At 42.9% G+C, this 18995-nt stretch overlaps 1 protein-coding gene across 1 annotated transcript; it reads left to right on the top strand.

Annotated features, from left to right (window-relative positions):
* The first annotated feature begins 726 nt into the window (after positions 1-726).
* Positions 727-15680, top strand: rai2 (retinoic acid induced 2). Its single transcript, XM_074669070.1, has 2 exons — positions 727-870; positions 11116-15680. The coding sequence occupies exon 2, from the start codon at positions 11193-11195 to the stop codon at positions 12792-12794; it is 1602 nt and encodes a 533-aa protein (XP_074525171.1). The 5' UTR covers positions 727-870; positions 11116-11192; the 3' UTR covers positions 12795-15680.
* The last annotated feature ends 3315 nt before the right edge of the window (positions 15681-18995 follow it).

Genomic DNA, 18995 nt, shown 5'->3' with positions numbered 1-18995 from the left:
TTTAGTTCAATTTCACGAGAGTTTGTGGTGACACCCTTTTCTTTCCATCCAAACTGCAGTGTTTGCACGGTCCACACTGCCTTTTATTTCAGGTCAGGTAGGAACAGTGAGGAGGTCCATGGATAAAGTTAATTTTAAAACCTTAAATGATAACACAAAGGTAATCATCTTTGTTGTAATCTATGTTAATTGTATTTAAGAAATAGATCTTGTGAATTAAAAATCTTTCTTTTCTGAACTATTTTTAAGAGAAACAAGATGGAAAAGTTGGACTTTTTTGTGTTTTAGTAAATTGTTTCAAGGCTTTTCTCTTCTGTTGATGACTACATGACCATATAAAATTAAATTGCGACCATTGTTGGTGCTGTAACCCTCAGTTTGGGAACTAATCACCGGCTTTAACTCTAATTTAGTGGCGTTAATTAATTGGAAATCTTATCACTAAATACCGCCTTGATTTATGTTCCGTATACAATCGGATTAGCGACTGAAAATGTTCTTTAGTTTTGTTTTTAGGAATTGCTATTTTAGATTTAATTAGTTACTCTGATTTAAATAAGTAAATCTTGAAACTTTTTATTGACTTGGAGTGTCTTAAATTTGGAAAATATTGGGGTTCAGAAATAATTTATTCATTTATTTATTTGTGTGAATGTGTGCCCGTGCGGGGGGGAGGGAGAGGGGGAGGGAGGACCCGCTGACGGAGCTGCGTGCGCAGCTTCAGTCTGGAGTCGCTACGACGGACCGCAATGAGGAGATAAATAGAAGCCTTATCTATTTATTTTTAAAGTATTAACGCACATCATTCATTGCTTACTGAGGAGGAGCAGCTGCTGCTGAGAGCTGTTCACACGCTGATCTGCTTTAAAGGTGAGTAAATGTTCGTGTTTGTGCCTGAACTGGAATCTAAAAGGAGAATCACATTAAAGGGAAGGAGATGAAACGGGGTGAGCCAGGGCTTTTTCTAATCTCTACGTCATTCACACACTGAAACGTAGAATCATTTTCACAGAAACGTGTGAATTCCTGGGTGTTATTATGCTGGTGCCTCGGTTTTTGGTTTAAACGCGTTTTTAGAAAGATGTTTTTATTTTAAAGATGATTTGCGCAGCTAGCTTGTGTCGCGTACTGTCTGTCAGTGCGAGCTCCTTTTCTTAATAACGCCAGAAAAACAGGAAGTTTAGACATAACACGCAGCGTTTTGGGCACGAGGACCCCTCTCTGTGCCGTATATTCACGGTCTTTATGTCAGCGGAGCGTCACGCGCCACCGGCCCTGCACGTTACCGTGTGAGGTGTGGAGACGGGCGCATACGCCGCGGCGCACAGCCTCGCGCAGCTTTTCATGGCGAACCGTCGGCTTTAGGGGGACCAGACACGCCAGAGACCGGATTCACAGTCTGGGAGGACTGGAACGCCGTCTGTGGGGAAATAAAAATGTCCCCAGCTGAAAAAAGGAAGGAATTTAACCCTCAGATGAACCCAGCAGGGTCACACAGGGCCGGGTACAGTGGACTGGGCTCCGATTGAGCGTTTGCACTCATCGGTGTCCTGTCACACGAACAATGTCAGAACAAGAATGAGGAAAAAACACTATTTAACAGTTACACTCTCTGTGTATTTACATGCGAGGTTTATTAATTAGGCTATTCCTAAAGTGTGGATAATGTGGTATTTTAATATCGAAGACGAAAGGTGTCCGGTACCGGTTCATCAATGATTTGTTGTCAATGATGGGAAAAATTAAACAATAGAGCAAGTAAAATCTTTTACCTGTGAATTTTTCTTTTTACACCATTTTGGAAGGAAGACGGCTGTTTTTAGAGAAGTTTGATAGTTAAATATTAAATCATCATATTCCAGCATCTACTTCATGCTGCATATAGTGCTGAGAGTGTTTTAAGATCTCCTTCAACCAAACTGTGAAACCAGCTTCTAACACTCCCAGCATCATTTCATAATTATGTGGTTTAACCCTTAAAGACCTAAACCTTCCAGGGGCACCTGACTCTCCTGTATTAGTTTTGTTATTCTAAACTGTTAAAGCACTCGGCATCAAGTGGCTGACATTATTTTATAAGGACAACCATACCTTTCAATCTTTCATTTTATTGTTTTGGTATTTTTTTAAACAGAAATTAACAAGTTATTTTGCTGTTTATTCTGACGAAAAGGCAAGAAGTTTAGAAAATTTATGTTTTAGACTTCTCTTTTTGTCTCCATCAAACCTATACAAAGCAGCTGTTAGTCTGATTTTTATTTCTATTTCTAATCTGATTTATTGTTGCAGGCTAATATTCAATGTCTGGCTCAAAAATCTCTTTGATAATAATTACAGGGGAGATTATGACTTGACCTGTGTTGTAAGCCTAGAGTATGAATGTAATTAAATAAATATCTCACCATGAAAACTTCACAAACACAAACAGGAGGAAACATTTACTGGTTACACAACGATGATTATCCAAACTGTGTGATGAGATTCGTGTTAAATTATTCATCACATTTGACTATTGCTGTGGGATTTGGGGGATTGTCAGCAGCAAGAGAAAATCTGCAGCGATGTGGGAGCAGCCTGCGTGGGTTTAAAGACGTGAAGCTCATGATGAGGCTCCATGTGTCTCACTAATGAGATGTAATTGGCTATTGGAGCGGAGGGGTGTTGGGGGGCGATGACCTTTCGATCATCAGCCATGCTCCATCCATCCTCTTTGTCTCTCCCTCCTGCTCTGAACTCTAAATCAAACACACAATCAGGAATGATAGTGCGAGCTGAGAGGGAGAGTGGTGCTTGTGATGTTTTTGGACCACGGTGCGGTTTAATGCAATTGAAATTGAGGCGTTGTTGTTTTCTGTCTGCTGTTGACTTAGTACGGCGTGCATTCCACCAATGAGGCGAGGGCGAGGGAGGGGAAGAAAGAGGAAATGTGGAAATCATTACTGTAACGGGGACATGGAGGGATTTCATTTGGCTTTCTGTTTGGTCTCTTCTTGACTATTTACACAATTAACTGTTTCTGGCTGGTGAACACAAACCTCTAACAGATGACGGCATTACGTATGTTACTTGCCGGTCTCATCAGAGAAGAAGAAACACATCCATTCATGTAACGATGAGGCTGTTAGTATTGCATGTTTGTAACATTAGCTCACTTTAAAAGAAAGCTGCATCACACTGAGGCTGTCTGAAACAACCCAAACTCAGACTCTATCATCAAGTGCAAACGAGAGAGTTTGATTTTGTCAGCAAGCTTGTTCAGGAAGACGAATAAAGCTGCTTCTGGAGATAGTACTGTGTGTAACTGTTAGGCCCAATATTCTGGATCTGATCCAGTGTCCAGCTTTGCATCCTGCTGTTGTCTGAACCAAAGGAGGTGGTAGCACATTTCTTCGACCACATGCACAACAGAGTGCTGAGGAGATGTTTGTCTGCATGACAAGTGACACACATTCAATACCAGATCATGATGAATTTCATCTTGAGAAGAAAGATACACTTATTGGACTAATTGAAACAAATATGGACGAATCTAAAACTAAATTAAACAGTTGAAAGAAATGTAAAAACAAACGGACAGTCAGCACTTTAGCTGCATGCAGAAAAGTGAATCATTAACTGGCATCTTTCCTGTTCTGCACTTTTTGGATCCTGTCAGAAAAAATGTAAAAGTGACATGAAACAGCTCAGTGCAGAGCTTTTACTGGTTTTGTTTACCTTGTGCAGTTGCTTACGTCTGTGCCATTAATTCATCTTTCAGTAAAAGCCTCCTTGGAGTGAACACAGATGAAAACTGGTGGTTGTTTGCTGCAGCTCAGCTGGCAGCCCCTCCTAACATCCCATCCACCAGTAAAAGCATCAGAGATACTATGACTGAAATGCAGGCCTATTTCTTATGGATATTTTGTCGATGGAATAAACTATTTACTCAGTGAACAATGGACTAAGGCTAAAGCTAATATTATCATTTGGCAGTAGTTATGTTATCAGCCTTTATTTCTTTATTCATTAATTAAGTTGGCTGATTCAGCTCTCTTGCAGGTGTGTCTTTCTCTGAGGTCAGTTTTCATTCACCACTCTGTCCCACCTTATGTTCTGCTGCTGCTTCTTTTACTTGAGTTAAAATCCAGGCCCATGTCTTACTTGTTAAAACACACATGAAGTGTGAAAGGTGTGCAGTTTTTAGAGTAAGAAAGTCAGCTTTGTTGCACATACTTTTCAACAGTAATCAGTGATTAAGTAATCTTAAAATGCTTGATATGCCTCATTGTAATCCACACTTTAAAATGAGATTATCAGCAGCAATAACATAGGTTATTTTGAAATGCTTCTTTGTAGCTTCCTTATCGGGTCAAGCAGGACCAGATTGATATACTGCAAGTCGAAGTCTCTATGACAACACCATGCTGACTGATGACGTTAAGTAGGGAGAAAAGAGATCTGTTTTTCTCTGCTGAAATGATTTCTGTGATTAATTTTGTAGTGACAGTGGACACAGGAATCTAATTGTCAGACAGAAAAAGGACAGAAGAGCAGAAGAAAGCTAAACGGGAGAGGGATACAGCCTGAGCGATAGGCTAACACAGGGGCTAAGCTGGTTGTGATAATGTCCATTCCAACCCACATGCAGCAGTTATTCTGCAGTGGTCTGTTTAAACTTAAGAGTCTATCAATAAAATGAAGAGTGAGGTTATGTTAGGTTTGCTTGATAGATGACTGGCAGGACATAGCAAACCAGGATTCATTAATGTTACACATTATGTACACATCTCAGAGTCCCGGGCTGCTAGCTGCGCTAAATATAGCCAGCTACTAAACTAAGGTACAAACTTGCAATGTTCGCTTGTTGTCACATTTCAAACCATAGCACTACGTAACTGCTGATTAATAGCTCACCTCGTAATGTTGTGTCTGGTGAAAAGTTGTCTTGAGCAAAGTTTTTTTTTTTTCACCCAATCTCCACTTCCAAAACAAACACACTCCTTGTTTAAAGTCTTCTCTTCACAACAGTGTGTGTGAGACTCTGGGCCAGAAGGTGGCACTGCACTCCAATTAAAACAGATCCTCCTCTCAGTATGTTTAAGTGCCTCCTCTTCAGTTACTCTGGCTGTTGAATTTGAATAAGGTTGTTGCTGCAGTTTTCTATTTTCTGCTTAGTGCAAAATAGTGCAGTTCCTAAATCGCCTGCTTGAGGCTGGCTCCAAAACCAAACGAATCTCCATTAACACCCATGTCAAAATACCAAGATGGATAGCATTGTTTTTTTTCATTCAAAAAAATACAAAATTTGATCTTTTTTTTTAACTGTTTCTTTTTTCATTACTCAGCTGGTGTGAAGATATTTAGACCAAGAGTTGAGCATAGATTTGTGTTATTAGAGGAACAGCTTAATGACATGTAAGAACTGTGTGGCTGTTCACAGAGGCCCAGGACTTGTCTCAGCTTCCTTTACTTATCTTTTTTTCAGGTTTTGAAGATAATGGGTTACTTTTAGTCAGCTCTTTAAATATGGCAACCACCAGCTTCGAGCCACAAAAGTCCTCTTCAGAGCCCAATAGGTGATGTCACTGAGGCTATGTCCAGGTTTTACAGTTGACTGGCAAACAAAGGCCTCTCCTTGATCTGATGGTCTGGATTGCTGTTGTAGGTCATAATGAGGTTTCAGTATTTAGTTAACTATAATGTAAAACTCTTAAATATATTTGGACACAGCTCGTCTTTCCGGGCTCATATTTCTGATCATATTTTCCAGACATGTACATCAGGCTGACTTTTTGGCACACTGACAGGAGTCTGAGGGTTCATTGACTTGTGCGTGACTCCACTCCATGACCTTCTCCCCCTGTGATAACACAAAGACAAAGCAGAGTCGCACACTGAGATAGTGTGAGAAGGAAAGAAACAGAGATGAACGCACTCTCTGTGTACTTTGGCTCCCTCCACTCTCTGCTGGTTAAACTTCCCTCTGCAGAGTTTGACATCTCGCTCACATGATTCATGTGATGAGGAGCAGTGAGCTGTGAAGCACGCTGGAGAACGACGTGTCACCCTGCAGCTGATTACTGCTTAACATCCAAGCATTCTGAGAGCTCAGACTAATTCTTAACCACTCCATTTTTTATTCCTTTTCATCACTCTGAAGCTAAAACAGGGGCGGTATTTTCCTCAGACCACCAGATTCAGAGGGAAGATTAGAATTGGGTTTATTAGTGCACAGTCTGCCCAATACATTGGAGACAGTCAGGGGCTTTAACCAAGAAAGACTTCATTCATGCTAGCTGGCGAGGCTGTATCGAGTCATGGACCTCATGACCGTGTTATCAAGCAGGAAATGTCTTGCTTCAGACTTCCTGGAATTTAAGTAAAACTGTAACATCAAACAGTGGAAAACATGAATGGTCGCTTACTTCCTATCTAAGCTTAATTTAGAACACAGGAACTCACTTTCTGTATTATGTTTATTTTTAGACGCTGGAATCAAAAGTCAGAGTGAAGCAGAAAGCATCGAAGAAACCCCAGCTGTCACATTCTCTTGGTAAATGTGAATGTGACTGAGTAGTTCCCAGGCCTTTGCATGGACTCCTCCATGGTTCGTCCGTTTGAAGCCGCCTGTATTCCCACACACCCTGCAGGATGAGCCTCTTTCATGAAGAGACTTGTCCTGCAGGATATTTATGGTTTATTTTTAATGGGACAGTGTAAACGTAAACAAAGTGGAAGCAGCTATGCAGTGCAAATGTCGTCATATTCAGAGAGAAACCCACCCAGTTTTTCCATGCTGGTAGCTGTTTGGTGATTCTGAATTAGCATTAGACTCTTTCTTTGTTACGTGCATTCATTTCCCTTAAAAAATTCAGTTTGGATCATGTTCAACCATCAGTTATGTTCAAGTGAAAAAGCCTGTCAGGAGGAAAGCAAATGAGCCTGATGAAAACATGACGGCTTCAAGTAGAACCAGTGTTTTGTCATCTTAATGGAGCAGTGTTAGTTGCTTCTCTGTCCTGGATGAATGATCTTTCTTAACATCGGATCATGAACAGGGATCAAAATCTTCATGAATCTCTTTGATAAGTCAATTAATCACCCAAGGAACGGACTTTTATATCTTCTGCTTTGAAAGCATCAGATCTTTTTCTTCAGGAAGTACAAGTACCAGAAAGACTGCAGTTTAACACATTTCTGCATTTGTAAAACTTTAAAATGAGGCCACTGTAATTTAAGTCCCTGTAAGGACTTTATAAGTAATCTTGAAGTCGTCTCATTTTTCTGTATTTGACTGTTCATAATCCACATCAGTATGTGTGTGAAAAGTTGACTATCTGTCAGCCCTGCCATTGACTGGCAACCAGTCCAGGGTGTATCAGGCCTCTCGCTCCAAGACAGCTAGGATAGGCTTCGGTCACCTGCGACCCTGAATAGAATAAGTAGTATGGGAAATGGATGGATGGATAATCTGCTTTTTGAAATGAGATCATCAGCAATGAAAATTGGTTAAGTATAAATGTTATTTCTCAGTATCCACGTTCAGGTCAAACTAGGCCTGTCATGATAATCAATAAATCAATTAACCAAACGATAAATAAAAACGTCCTCGGTAAGTTTGCCAGCCTCGATAAACTGACATGTGCATGCATGTTTGTTTTCCTGCTCTCTTTTGACCAAAGAGGCTGAATGAGAAGATGGCTCACTACGTCTATCTTTCCCAACATTGGGGTGCATAGGTTCTATAGCAGATTTAGCGGATTTATAGCGGAGTGAGCATCTGTCAAAAATGTAATCTTTGGGGTGAAGACGGGGCTGCTTGCACGTACACACAGAGAGCTGAAGCGAGCGTCCTGAGGGGTAAGGAGGAAACATGCTGATATGAGTGATGGCACGAAAGATACGGTTCTTAAGCCGCCTGCCACAGTCCCAGTGTGGGAATATTTTGTTTTTTATCAGAATGAACGAAGTGTGAGCTCATGAACACCAACGAGCTGATATGTCGCATTTGTTTGAAAATAGTGGCGACGAAGAAGAAGAAGAGGGAGGTGCAGCGGATCCTTGTTCTTTGACAATCCACTCTTACTGAGGCTTTTGGTCTGCAAAGTAAAAAGAAATAAAAGCGCCAAATAGTGGGCGCTCAAAGACAGCTACATTGCCAAAGAAATGCAGCCCTTCAATACGGTTGAAAGCCAGAAATGTTAAAAATGTTTGACAGACAGTACGGATTGACTGGGAAAAAGGACATGTTACAAACAATTCAGGAACTGTATAAACTCCCTTTAATTTAGGCTGTAGTTTTTATTGTTGGGTTTTTTTGGGGAGTTTCGTTTTTTTCTTTAGAGACAGGGTCTATGTTTTAGTGTTTTTGATTAGTATTAATTATTTTCATTGACATGTATTTTTTCTAGAGAGAGTCCATTTCATTTTCATTGTTTTTTTTTCTCTTTCTTGTTTGTTAAATTTATTGTATTTTTTGTTTAATTTATTTTATTTAAAAGATCCTGACCTTTTAATTACAGTTAAATACTCTTAAGAAATTAAAGTTTCTTGCTTTTGATATGGTGTACTCACTTTATTATCCTATTTATCATAATTACATCAATGAAAAAATGGAAAAAAAATCAAAATAATATTGACAATAATATTGTTTATCGGCAATAATATTTTGGAAAATTATCGTCGAGCAAAATTTGTTATCGTGACAGGCCTAGGTCAAACACATATCTACTTATGGTGTGTAGTCTGAGGCCATATCCACATGTAACTGGGTATCTAAAGCTGCGTTTCCACCAAGCAGTACGGGTCGGTTCAGTACGGTTTGGGACGGTTTGGGACAGTTAAGTCTCATCCCGTTTGCGTTTCCACAGCAAACTGTGCCCTCTCGTGGTGGGTGGCGTGTAAGCCGGATGCTGGAAGCCACAGCTGGTAAACATTAGCGCGACGCTGTAGCAGCTTACCCCGCGATTAAATCCAACAAAGAAGAAAACGCGACACAGTAAACAAAGAGCACGGATGGAAGACATGCAGGCATTTCGTCCTCTCTGTGATTTTCATGAAACTCTCTGTTACAAAGTGCAATCAAGCTTCGTTTCAGAGAAGTCTGTGAGCCGCAAGGAGAAATGCAGCCGCTGTCGGGGTGAGTGACGATTCTTTTGACCAATCATCCGTCTGCAGTGTGTTGCTCCACCTCCCGAGAGCGGATCGGTTCAGTCTGGCACCCATACGAAAGGGTCCCAAAAAAGTGGGACGGCTCGTCTCGGTTTTTAGGGATCCGTCCCGGGATGAGTCTGTGGAAACGCCGCTAAAAGCGCACCGTACCGAGACGAACCGACCCGGACTGCTGGGTGGAAACGCGGCTTAAGAAACCGCACATATTTTTATACCTTAACACTTGTCATTTACACTAGACCACAGTTTTATATCATCATCAGAAAAGCAATAACTGACCTTTTCTCTGCTGGAAACTATTTCCGTGATTTATTTGGTAGTGATGGTGGACACAGGAGCCAAACTGTCAGACAGAAATAGATAGAAGAGCAGAAGAAAGAGAAACAGGGGGGTGGTACAGCAAAAGTAAAAAAAAAAAAAAGGTTGAACTTTTTGTGATAATGTTCATTCCAACTCACAGTCAGCAGTTATTCTGCAGCGGTCTGTTCAAACTTATAAGTCTATCAATAAAATGAAGAGTGAGGTTACGTTAGCTCTGCTTGGTAGATGACTGGCAGGATATTCACTAACGTTTCACATTGAAGGCACGTCAACAGTAACAGACAATCCGCTTAACTTCTGGACACTAAACTACACACTGAGTTTCAAAATAATAGCTCTGTGTAAGTAAATACATTACCTCATTGCTTTACGTCTTGAACAAGGAAAATTGGAGCTAAAAAGAAGATCTCATCTCCATTCATTTGATTCCAAAACAAATGCATGCCTTGATAAGAATCATGGCTTAATGACAGCAGGTGATAGCGCTCATGGGAAACTGAGTCTTTAGGAAAGCAGGCCTTTTCAGGGGAAAAAGTAAACAAACATGTGAAGCTATTAATGCAACAGCTGATATTGGGTTTTTATAGGGTGTGTAAAAGCTTGTTTTATAATTCCCAAGGTGCACACACACACGAGGTTCCCAGACCTTTCCTCGTGTGTGAAACAGCGGCAAGGTTATCAGGCGACTGTCTGGCCTCAGAATCCTCCGTGTAATCCATCAGAGCTGCATTACAATGTGTCATCTATGCTACAGAACAATATAAAGCCAGCCTGGGGGCACACAGCGGTCCTCCTCTCTGCACACTCAGGCAACCAGACACCACATGAAGGCGTTTCAGGGAAAGAAGTGTCACGCTCATTGAAGAAAATTGGAACTGCATGTGTTCGCTGAAGTGTTTCACTTCAGAGTTCATCCTAAGTTTGTTGTGTGTTCAGGTTGTCTGGAGGTTTCCTCTTCTTCTGACTCCACCACATTATCCTTGCTGCTCCCATCGGCATGAATAATTGACCGCGCTGACTTTGGACACATTGTGTCCTCGGGCACCCACGGGATGTTTGATCACTTCAGATGGATGAAGGTTGACAGGCTGAGCAGGCAGGACATGTGTCGTGTGGAGGTGTCAAGTAGTGAGGAGGAAACCCAACACAGGCAGCCTCAAAAACAGCTTCATAACCAGCAGGACGAAAACTGATCAGAGATGACAAACAGGCTCATTTATTCCACTCTGACCTTTTCTATGTAAATGTGAGCTCAGGGGGTCGTTGGTTGTGCAAATGAAAAGCCTCCGTCCCTTCAGCTGCATGTGGCTTATTACCTCAGGCTTAACTCCATCAGCCGGGGACCTGAACCCGGAGAGACGAGTGGAGGAGGGGAGGAACAGCAAGAGGTGCACAAATGAGGACTAAAAATGGTTTGCAACGCATGTAGAAAATATGAAAAGAGAAGAGAAAAACATTTCTCTTTTTATGAGCTCAGGGTTAGAGATTAATGTCAGCCCATGTCCTTCAAATGTCTTTCAAGTCGAATCTCTTTCGAATTCTTCCTTCAAATTCCAGTCCCCTCTGTCTCTGTACAGTTTGTCTTCATGTGTGAAATTCTCCATCTTCAGCTCGTCATTGAACGTTCTTGTTTTTGTGTTTCAGGGCTGTCTGGAAGAATAATGGATGAGGACTGTCTCTAACCCTTGATGAAGATTGGGACTGACTCTTCAGACTGAACGATGGAGGGCGCTGACGATGTTTCTGTTTCTACAACCCAGTCTCAGACTGAGGTGTGCAGTGCTGAGATGGAGGGAGGCAGAGGAGGAGAGGTCTCCAGTAAAACTGAGGAAGCTGTTGATGGTGGCAGCAGTAACGCTAAAGGTGGACTCTCTAACCTGGTGGATCCTCCTGCACCCACAGTGGTGAGTCCTAGCACTGAATCTCCAGGAGGGGTAGCTCTTAAAGTCGCCACAACTGTGCTGCACCCAGTGTGCCTGGGGGAGAGTCCGCTGATGCTGCCCATTCACCTGCAGATGGCTGGGGCTGCTGCTCCTCAGCTCGGCCAAATGGGGGCAGCACCGTACCTGATCACCAGCCAGAGCCCGGTCTCGCTCCCCCTGGTCTTGGACCAGCAGGTCCTCCAGCACATGAATCCGGCTGTGCTCCCTCAGAACGCCAACTGCCCTCAGATCCAGAGCAACGTCTTGTGTCAGAACCCTCTGGCATTTGGTTTACCTCCACCTGTGGATCAGAAAGCAGCAGCACAAACACAAGAAGCCAACCTGCTCTCGCTCCTGCAGAATCCAGCTTTTGCAGCCATATTGCAGGATCTTTTCCCCTCTCAGGCTGGTGGGTCACCCACATGTCAGTCCCCAGGTTCGCCTTTCTTCCCACTGCCTCCGCTCACGCCTCCCTACACCTCTCCTCTGGCCCCTTTAGTCCCTCCTGCCACACTACTGGTCCCCTATCCTGTCATCATCCCTCTGCCAGTGCCTCTGCCAGTCCCCCTTCCTATCCCCATTCCCGTGCCTCAGACGGAGGACTCAAAGGGGAACATGCCAAAACCAGTTTGCACTGTGAGTAAAAGCACTCAGACATCTCCGAAAGATACTACCTCTACTGTGTCGCCTGCGAGCAGATCGATACCCTCATTCCAGCCGCAAAATGTGTCTCCTTCCTCGCTTCCTGCAGATGACGGGCAGGCTCTGGACCTTTCTCTGAGGGCATGTCCTGTTGAACTTAAACAGGAGTCTCCCAGCCCACAGCAGGACAGCGTGCTGGATCTGTCAGTGCCTGGAGTGAGGAAGAAATGTGACAGAGCGGTAGCTTTCCACTCCAGTCAGGATACAAGTGGTACCTCTCTGTCTTTGGGTGTTCAATGCTCCCAAAGTCTAGATTCCAAACTCCTGGGCAGTCTGGCTTCCCTGCAGTTCAGCCGGCAACACAAATGGGTTGTGGACAGCAGTCCAGGTGGATCTGGTTCTCAGGAGGCTTCTATAAGCGGGGCAGGAAACCTTGAGATACTCAGCACCTCGCAGACAGCCAAAGTCATCGTCTCAGTGAAGGACGCCATTCCTGCCATCCTCTGCGGGAAGATTAAAGGCCTCTCAGGGGTCTCCACCAAGAACTTCTCCATCAAACGCGATGGCAGCCAGGGGGCATCTCTGCAGCAGATTTATGCCATGCCATCGTCGTCTCAAGCGGAGCCACACGACCCCAACAACCCGCTGAAAAAGGTCCCTAAGAACAGGGCCATCAAACTGAAGAAGGTCAGCTCACAGGAGATCCACTTTCTGCCCGTGAAGAAGCAGAGACTCGCAGCGCTGCTTCCCAGGAAGTAAACGTGCCCGGCGGTGGGGGATTAATTGTTGGAGCGCTCACTGGTCTCCCCTCCAGAGCGAGTAACATAAAACATGTGGAGAGTGACAGTCTGTAATCAGAGTCATACACGTCCAGTCCGAGCACTGAGTCTGGATCCAAATGTTGCAGAAACTGAGCTCATGAATGTCTGACAGTTGTTAGAGAAAAGCTTTCCGTTAGTTATCGAGTTATTTTGTAATGCCCCACTCCAAAGTGTCGTATTAAACCAGAGATGTTTCTAAGGATGGCAGCTTAATGGCCTCTTCATGTGGCTTAATGAATCACAGAACATGCAAAGACACATGGGTTCACTTTTTCCATTTCTGGCATCACAGTTTGTTTCCCAAAGTTTGTCTGATTGAAGTACACTGAAGACCCCAAAAATGATATTTGATTTACTGACTGTTCAGATCAGAGCAGTTTGTGCTGGCAGGACGTGACTGAGGCTGTAAAAACATGTCCCATCGTCTCCAGCGGCTCACTGGAACCGTTTACTCTCCTCTGATTGGTGGGGGCTTAGCATGACAGGCTCATAACGATTATAAGGAGCTGGAGCCACATTTTCATTTAAGTGAATGTTGGAAAATAAAGGTCAGCCAGGACAGAAAACATCTACTACTTTTGAAGCAGCAGTGGGAAAAACAAATGTCTTTGCATTTCTGACAGAAATTTCTGTGAGCTAGTCATGTTAGGAAGGAAGTGATGGAAAACAGCTTTTGTTAACGGCTGAATTATCTGTTTTTAATTCTCAAGAAGCTGCTTCCTACAGGTGTTTGAAACAACCCCCCCTCTGCTTCCATTAAGGACTACGTTTAGAATATGTAGACCAGGATTTATTTTAACACAGTTTTGTCCACATGACTAAAAGGAAGAGGATGTCAGGCTTTTGTGACTGCAATATCATCCTGTTCAGCTCAGATAAGTTTTCCATCATCAACATCAAAGATAGAATTTCTGTTTTAGAAAGATGAAGAAAAAGAAACATGCTCTGTTGGAAACAAAAGGTGCTTTACAACCTGGAGGTCCATGAATTTAAGTTCCTGGTAAAACATTTCCAGAAACTGCATGGTTCCTGTTGCCGTTTAGTTTCTACCACAGGCCAAAGACCAAGTTAGATCAGACAAATAGGTCCAGTGAGGCATAGAGGAGAATAAAAAAGGTAATTGCAGCACATAGCTAGACCAGTAGAGGGCAGTAAGACAACAGCAAAAGCCATTCAGTAAAAATGACACCATGGAAAGAGAAAACAGGCCTTTTTATGTGAAGCACAACAGTTAGCCTGTTAGCATTAAGGTTATTCAGACTGTGCTTATTTCATGTCCATGTTTCGATTGGGCTTAATTTTACTGCAGACTGATTTTTTAAAATAAATGTGGTTTCAGAAACACCAGACCAGATTCAAAACCCTGACTGCTGTGCTTTTAAAGCATGAAGACGGCAAAGATCAACCAGTGTTTCAGCTAAAAAATTAAGCCTGTTCATTTACAACTTGCATCCTTCTGGTAATGGTTTTAGATCATTGTTAGATACTTATCTGATGAGGAGATAATGAAATTTTTACAGGTGTATATAAAACTAAACTAGGATGCATTCATGAGGACTTGTTTCCTGTTTGAACAGCTGTTGTGAACTGGACATTTTGTAAAGAACCTGGCAAGGTATTTTCAAGGGGTAGATCAGTGATCCCAAAACTAATTTTACATCCTAGTTCCCATGGTCAAAAAGCACATAGTTCCTCAAAAGATCCCTTGTTCCAGGGTGAAGTTCCTGTGGTTGAAAAGCATCTTTAACCTCAGGGCACAAAGGTTCCAGGCCCATCACTGCCTCAAACTGTCAGCTTGTTTTGGTAATCCTGTTTTTGGGAATCAAAACACTGGCAGACTAAGAAGCCCTCAAACCAGCTCATTAAGATAAAACAGAGATGTATCCGTCAATGAGGATCCTTTCCGTGATGTTTTTAGAAAATTTAAGTAACATCTGAGCTCCCAAATATTGGTGAACACACCACAGAGTCTTCAACACAGCTTTTACAGTTTCTTTGACCAAAACTGAAAAACTTTTTAGTCATATAACCAGAGGCCCAAAATGAATGCAATGACTTTCTGACAGAGGAATGAGATCAAATCAAGTGAAAGTTTAAATGTTTATTTCACCTGTGAAGTCAGTCCAGAATGTGAAGAGGAGATGAAGAGAAACAGATTAAAGAGAGCGTGTGTGTGTGTGTTAATGTGTTATTAGTCTGTTAATAGAGCCAGTATCGATGAGTCTCCACCCTGTCTTTACGTCCGTGTGAAACATTAACTCAAAGTGGTTTGCCGTCATTTTGGACATTTTTCTGTCCCATGATTAGATCAGACTTGTGAATGTGTGAGTAATGTTGTCGTTGTGTGTTTATTTATCCTGTCGAGTGCACTTTGTCATAGTTTAGTTTGAAGCATTAACAGGGTGCGGCTTCATACTCTGCTCAAACTGCGCTCCCCCATTTGTGATCTGAGCATTTATGAAATCTGTGAATTAAAGGCCAAGCACTCACAAACATCTGGATGCAGACTGTGAGAGAACAAAGGAGGAAAGAGAAACACTAAATAATTCTTCAAGTCACGTCTGCAGAGAACTCCATGAACTGATCTCTTTGCTTGTACAGGATCCCACATTAATTTATTCTTTGTGAATCTTTATTTAAACAGTCTCTGAAGTCACCTGGTGGTCAGTGGAAACCGTCTCCTTTCTAACCAGTGTTGTGCTGAAGCACTGTGGCTTCTAAAAACATTTCTTTATAGTGAAGAAGGAGCAGAGGAGATGTGCAGCAGTTTGATGTCTGTACAGTGTTTGTGTTTTTTTACCTGGAGGGGAACTAAAAGCTCCAAAACCTGAATCTGTGTCCGTCTGTTTTTTGACATCTCATTTAGAAATGTTCTAATTATTATTATTATTCATTCATTTTCTATACCGCTTATCCTGTTTAGGGCCGCGGGTAGCTGGGGTCCATCCCAGCTGTCATTGGGCGAGAGGCGGGGTACACCCTGGATTGGTCGACAGTTGATCGCAGGGCTGACACAGACACAGACAACCATTCACTCACACTCTCACACCTAGGGACAATTTGGAGTGACCAATTAACATGGTGAGCATGTTTTTGGACTGTGGGAGGAAGCCAGAGGACCCAAGGCAACCCTGCATGCACAGGGCAAACACGCAAACTTCACACATAAGGTCCTACCAGCCAAGGTGGGGATTTGAGCCGGGTCACACAGGGTTAAGGTTACAGTTAGGGTTAGGGTCAGGGTTAGGGTAGGGTTAGGGTATGGTTACAGTTGGGGTGAGGGTTGGTTAGGGTTAGGGTCAGGGTTAGGGTTAGGGTTGCAGTTAGGGTTAGGGTAACAGTTAGAGCTAGGGTTAGTGTAAGTGTTACAGTTAGGGTAAGGGTTAGTGTAAGTGTTACAGTTAGGGTAAGGGTAAGGCTAACTGTTAGGTTTAGGGTAACTGTTAGGGTTAGGGTTAGATTTAGGGTTAGGGTTACTGTAAGGGTAAGGGTTAGGGTAAGTGTTAGGATTAGGGTTAATGTTAGGGTTACAGTTAGGGTTAGGGTTACTGTATGGTTACTGTTAGGGTTAGGGGTTACTGTAAGGGTGAGGGTTACTGTTAGGGTTAGGGTAAGGAGTAAGGGTTACAGTTAGAGTTAGGGTTGTGGTTAGGGTTAAGGTTACAGTTAGGGTAAGGGTTACTCTTAGGGTTAGGGTTACGTTTAGGGTTAGGGTTACTGTTAGGGTTAGGGTTACTGTTAGGGAAGGGGTAAAGTTACTGTTATGGTTAGGGTAGCTGTTAGGGTTAAGGTTACTGTTAGGGTTACAGTTAGGGTTAGGGTTACAGTTAGGGTAAGATAACTGTAAAGGTTAGGGTTACGGTAAGGGTTAGGGTTACTTTTACGGTTGGGGTTACTGTTAGGGTTAGGGTTACTGTAAGGGTTAGGGTTACTGTTAGGGTTAGGGTAACTGTTAGGGTTACTGTTAGAGTAACTGTAAGGGTTACTGTTAGGGTTACTGTTAGGGTTAGGGTTACAGTTGGGGTTAGGGTTAGGGTTACAGTAAGGGTTAAGGGAAGGGTTTGGGTAACTGTTAGGGTTACTGTTAGGGTTACTGTTAGGGTTACTGTTAGGGTTACTGTTAGGGTTAGGGTAACTGTTATGGTTAGGGTTACTGTTAGGGTTAGGGTTACTGTAAGGGTTAGGGTTACAGTTAGGGTTACTGTTAGGGTTAGGGTTAGGGTTCTGGGTTAGGGTTAGGGTTACTGTTAGGGTTACAGTTAGGGTAAGGGTTACTGTTAGGGTTAGAGTTACAGTTAGGGTTAGGGTTAGGTTTAGGGTTACAGTAAGGGTTACTGTTAGGGTTAGGGTTACTGTTAGGGTTAGGGTTAGGTTTAAGTAAAAGTAAGGGTTATTGTTAGGGTTAGGGTTACTGTTAGGGTAAGGGTTAGGGTAACTGTTAGGGTTAGGGTAACTGTTAGGGTTAGGGTTACTGTTAGGGTTAGGGTTAGGGTTAGGTTAGGGTTAGGGTAAGGGTTAGGGTTAGGGTAAGGTTTGGGTTAATGTTAGGGTTAGGGTTACTGTTGGGGTTAGGGTTACAGTTAGGGTTAGGGTTACTGTTGGGGTTAGGGTTACTATTAGGGTTAGGGTTAGGGTAACTGTGATGGTTAGGGTTACTGTTAGGGTTACTGTTAGGGTTAGGGTTAGGGTTAGGGTGACAGTTAGGGTTAGGGTTAGGGTTACAGTAAGGGTTACTGTTAGGGTTAGGGTTACTGTTAGGGTTAGAGTTACTGTTAGGGTTAGGGTTACAGTTAGGGTTAGGGTTACTGTTACGGTTAGGGTAAGGGTTACTGTTAGGGTAAGGGTTACTGTTAGGGTAAGGGTTACTGTTAGGGTTAGGGTTAGGGTTTGGGGTTACTGTAAGGGTTAGGGTTACAGTTTGGGTTAGGGTGACTGTTAGTGTTACTGTTAGGGTAAGGGTGACAGTTAGGGTTAGGGTTAGGGTTAGGGTTACAGTAAGGGTTACTGTTAGGGTTAGGGTTAGGGTAAGGTTACGGTTAGGGTTAGGGTTACTACTAGGGTTAGGGTTACTGTTAGGGTTAGGGTTAGGGTTTGGGGTTAGGGTTAGGGTTAGGGTTACCGTAAGGGTTGTGTGTTACTGTTAGGGTTAGGGTTACAGTTAGAGTTAGGGTTAGGTTTAGGGTTACAGTAAGGGTTACTGTTAGGGTAAGGGTAACTGTAAGGGTTAGGTTTACTGTAAGGGTTAGGATTAGGGTTACTGTTTGGGTCAGGGTTAGGGTAAGGGTTAGGGTCAGGGTTAGGGTAAGGTTTGGGTTACTATGAGGGTTAGGGTTACTGTTAGGGTTAGGGTTACAGTTAGGGTTAGGGTTAGGTTTAAGTAAAAGTAAGGGTTATTGTTAGGGCTAGGGTTACTGTTAGGGTTAGGGTTACTGTTAGGGTTAGGGTAAGGGTAACTGTTAGGGTTAGGGTTACTGTTAGGGTTAGGGTTACTGTTAGGGTTACTGTTAGGGTTAGGGTAAGGGTTAGGGTAAGGTTTGGGTTACTGTTAGGGTTAGGGTTACTGTTGGGGTGAGATTTTCAGTAAGGGTTAGGGTTACTGTTAGGGTTAGGGTTACTGTTAGGGTTAGGGTTACTGTGATGGTCAGGGTTACTGTTAGGGTTGGGGTTACTATTAGGGTTAGGGTTACTGTTAGGGTTACTGTTAGGGTTACTGTTGGGGTTAGGGTTACTGTAAGGGTTAGGGTTACAGTTAGGGTTATGGTTTCTGTTAGTGTTACTGTTAGGGTTAGGGTTACTGTTAGGGTTAGGGTTAGGTTAAAGTAAAAGTAAGGGTTATTGTTAGGGTTAGGGTTACTGTTAGGGTTAGGGTTACTGTTAGGGTTACTGTTAGGGTTAGGGTAAGGGTTAGGGTAAGGGTAAGGTTTGGGTTACTGTTAGGGTTAGGGTTTCTGTTGGGGTTAGGGTTTCAGTTAGGGTTAGGGTTACTGTTAGGGTTAGGGTAACTGTTAGGGTTAGGGTTTCAGTTAGGGTTAGGGTTACTGTTAGGGTTAGGGTTACTGTTAGGGTTAGGGTTAGGGTTACTGTGATGGTCAGGGTTACTGTTAGGGTTGGGGTTACTATTAGGGTTAGGGATACTGTG

This window comes from Halichoeres trimaculatus, unplaced genomic scaffold (genome assembly GCF_033239565.1).
Source record: "Halichoeres trimaculatus isolate MK-OKI-2021-1 unplaced genomic scaffold, fHalTri1.1 fHalTri1_scaffold_4, whole genome shotgun sequence".
Taxonomy (NCBI): Eukaryota; Metazoa; Chordata; class Actinopteri; order Labriformes; family Labridae; genus Halichoeres; species Halichoeres trimaculatus.
Note: the sequence above shows the minus strand (reverse complement) of the source record. Positions and strands in the feature narration are given on the sequence as shown.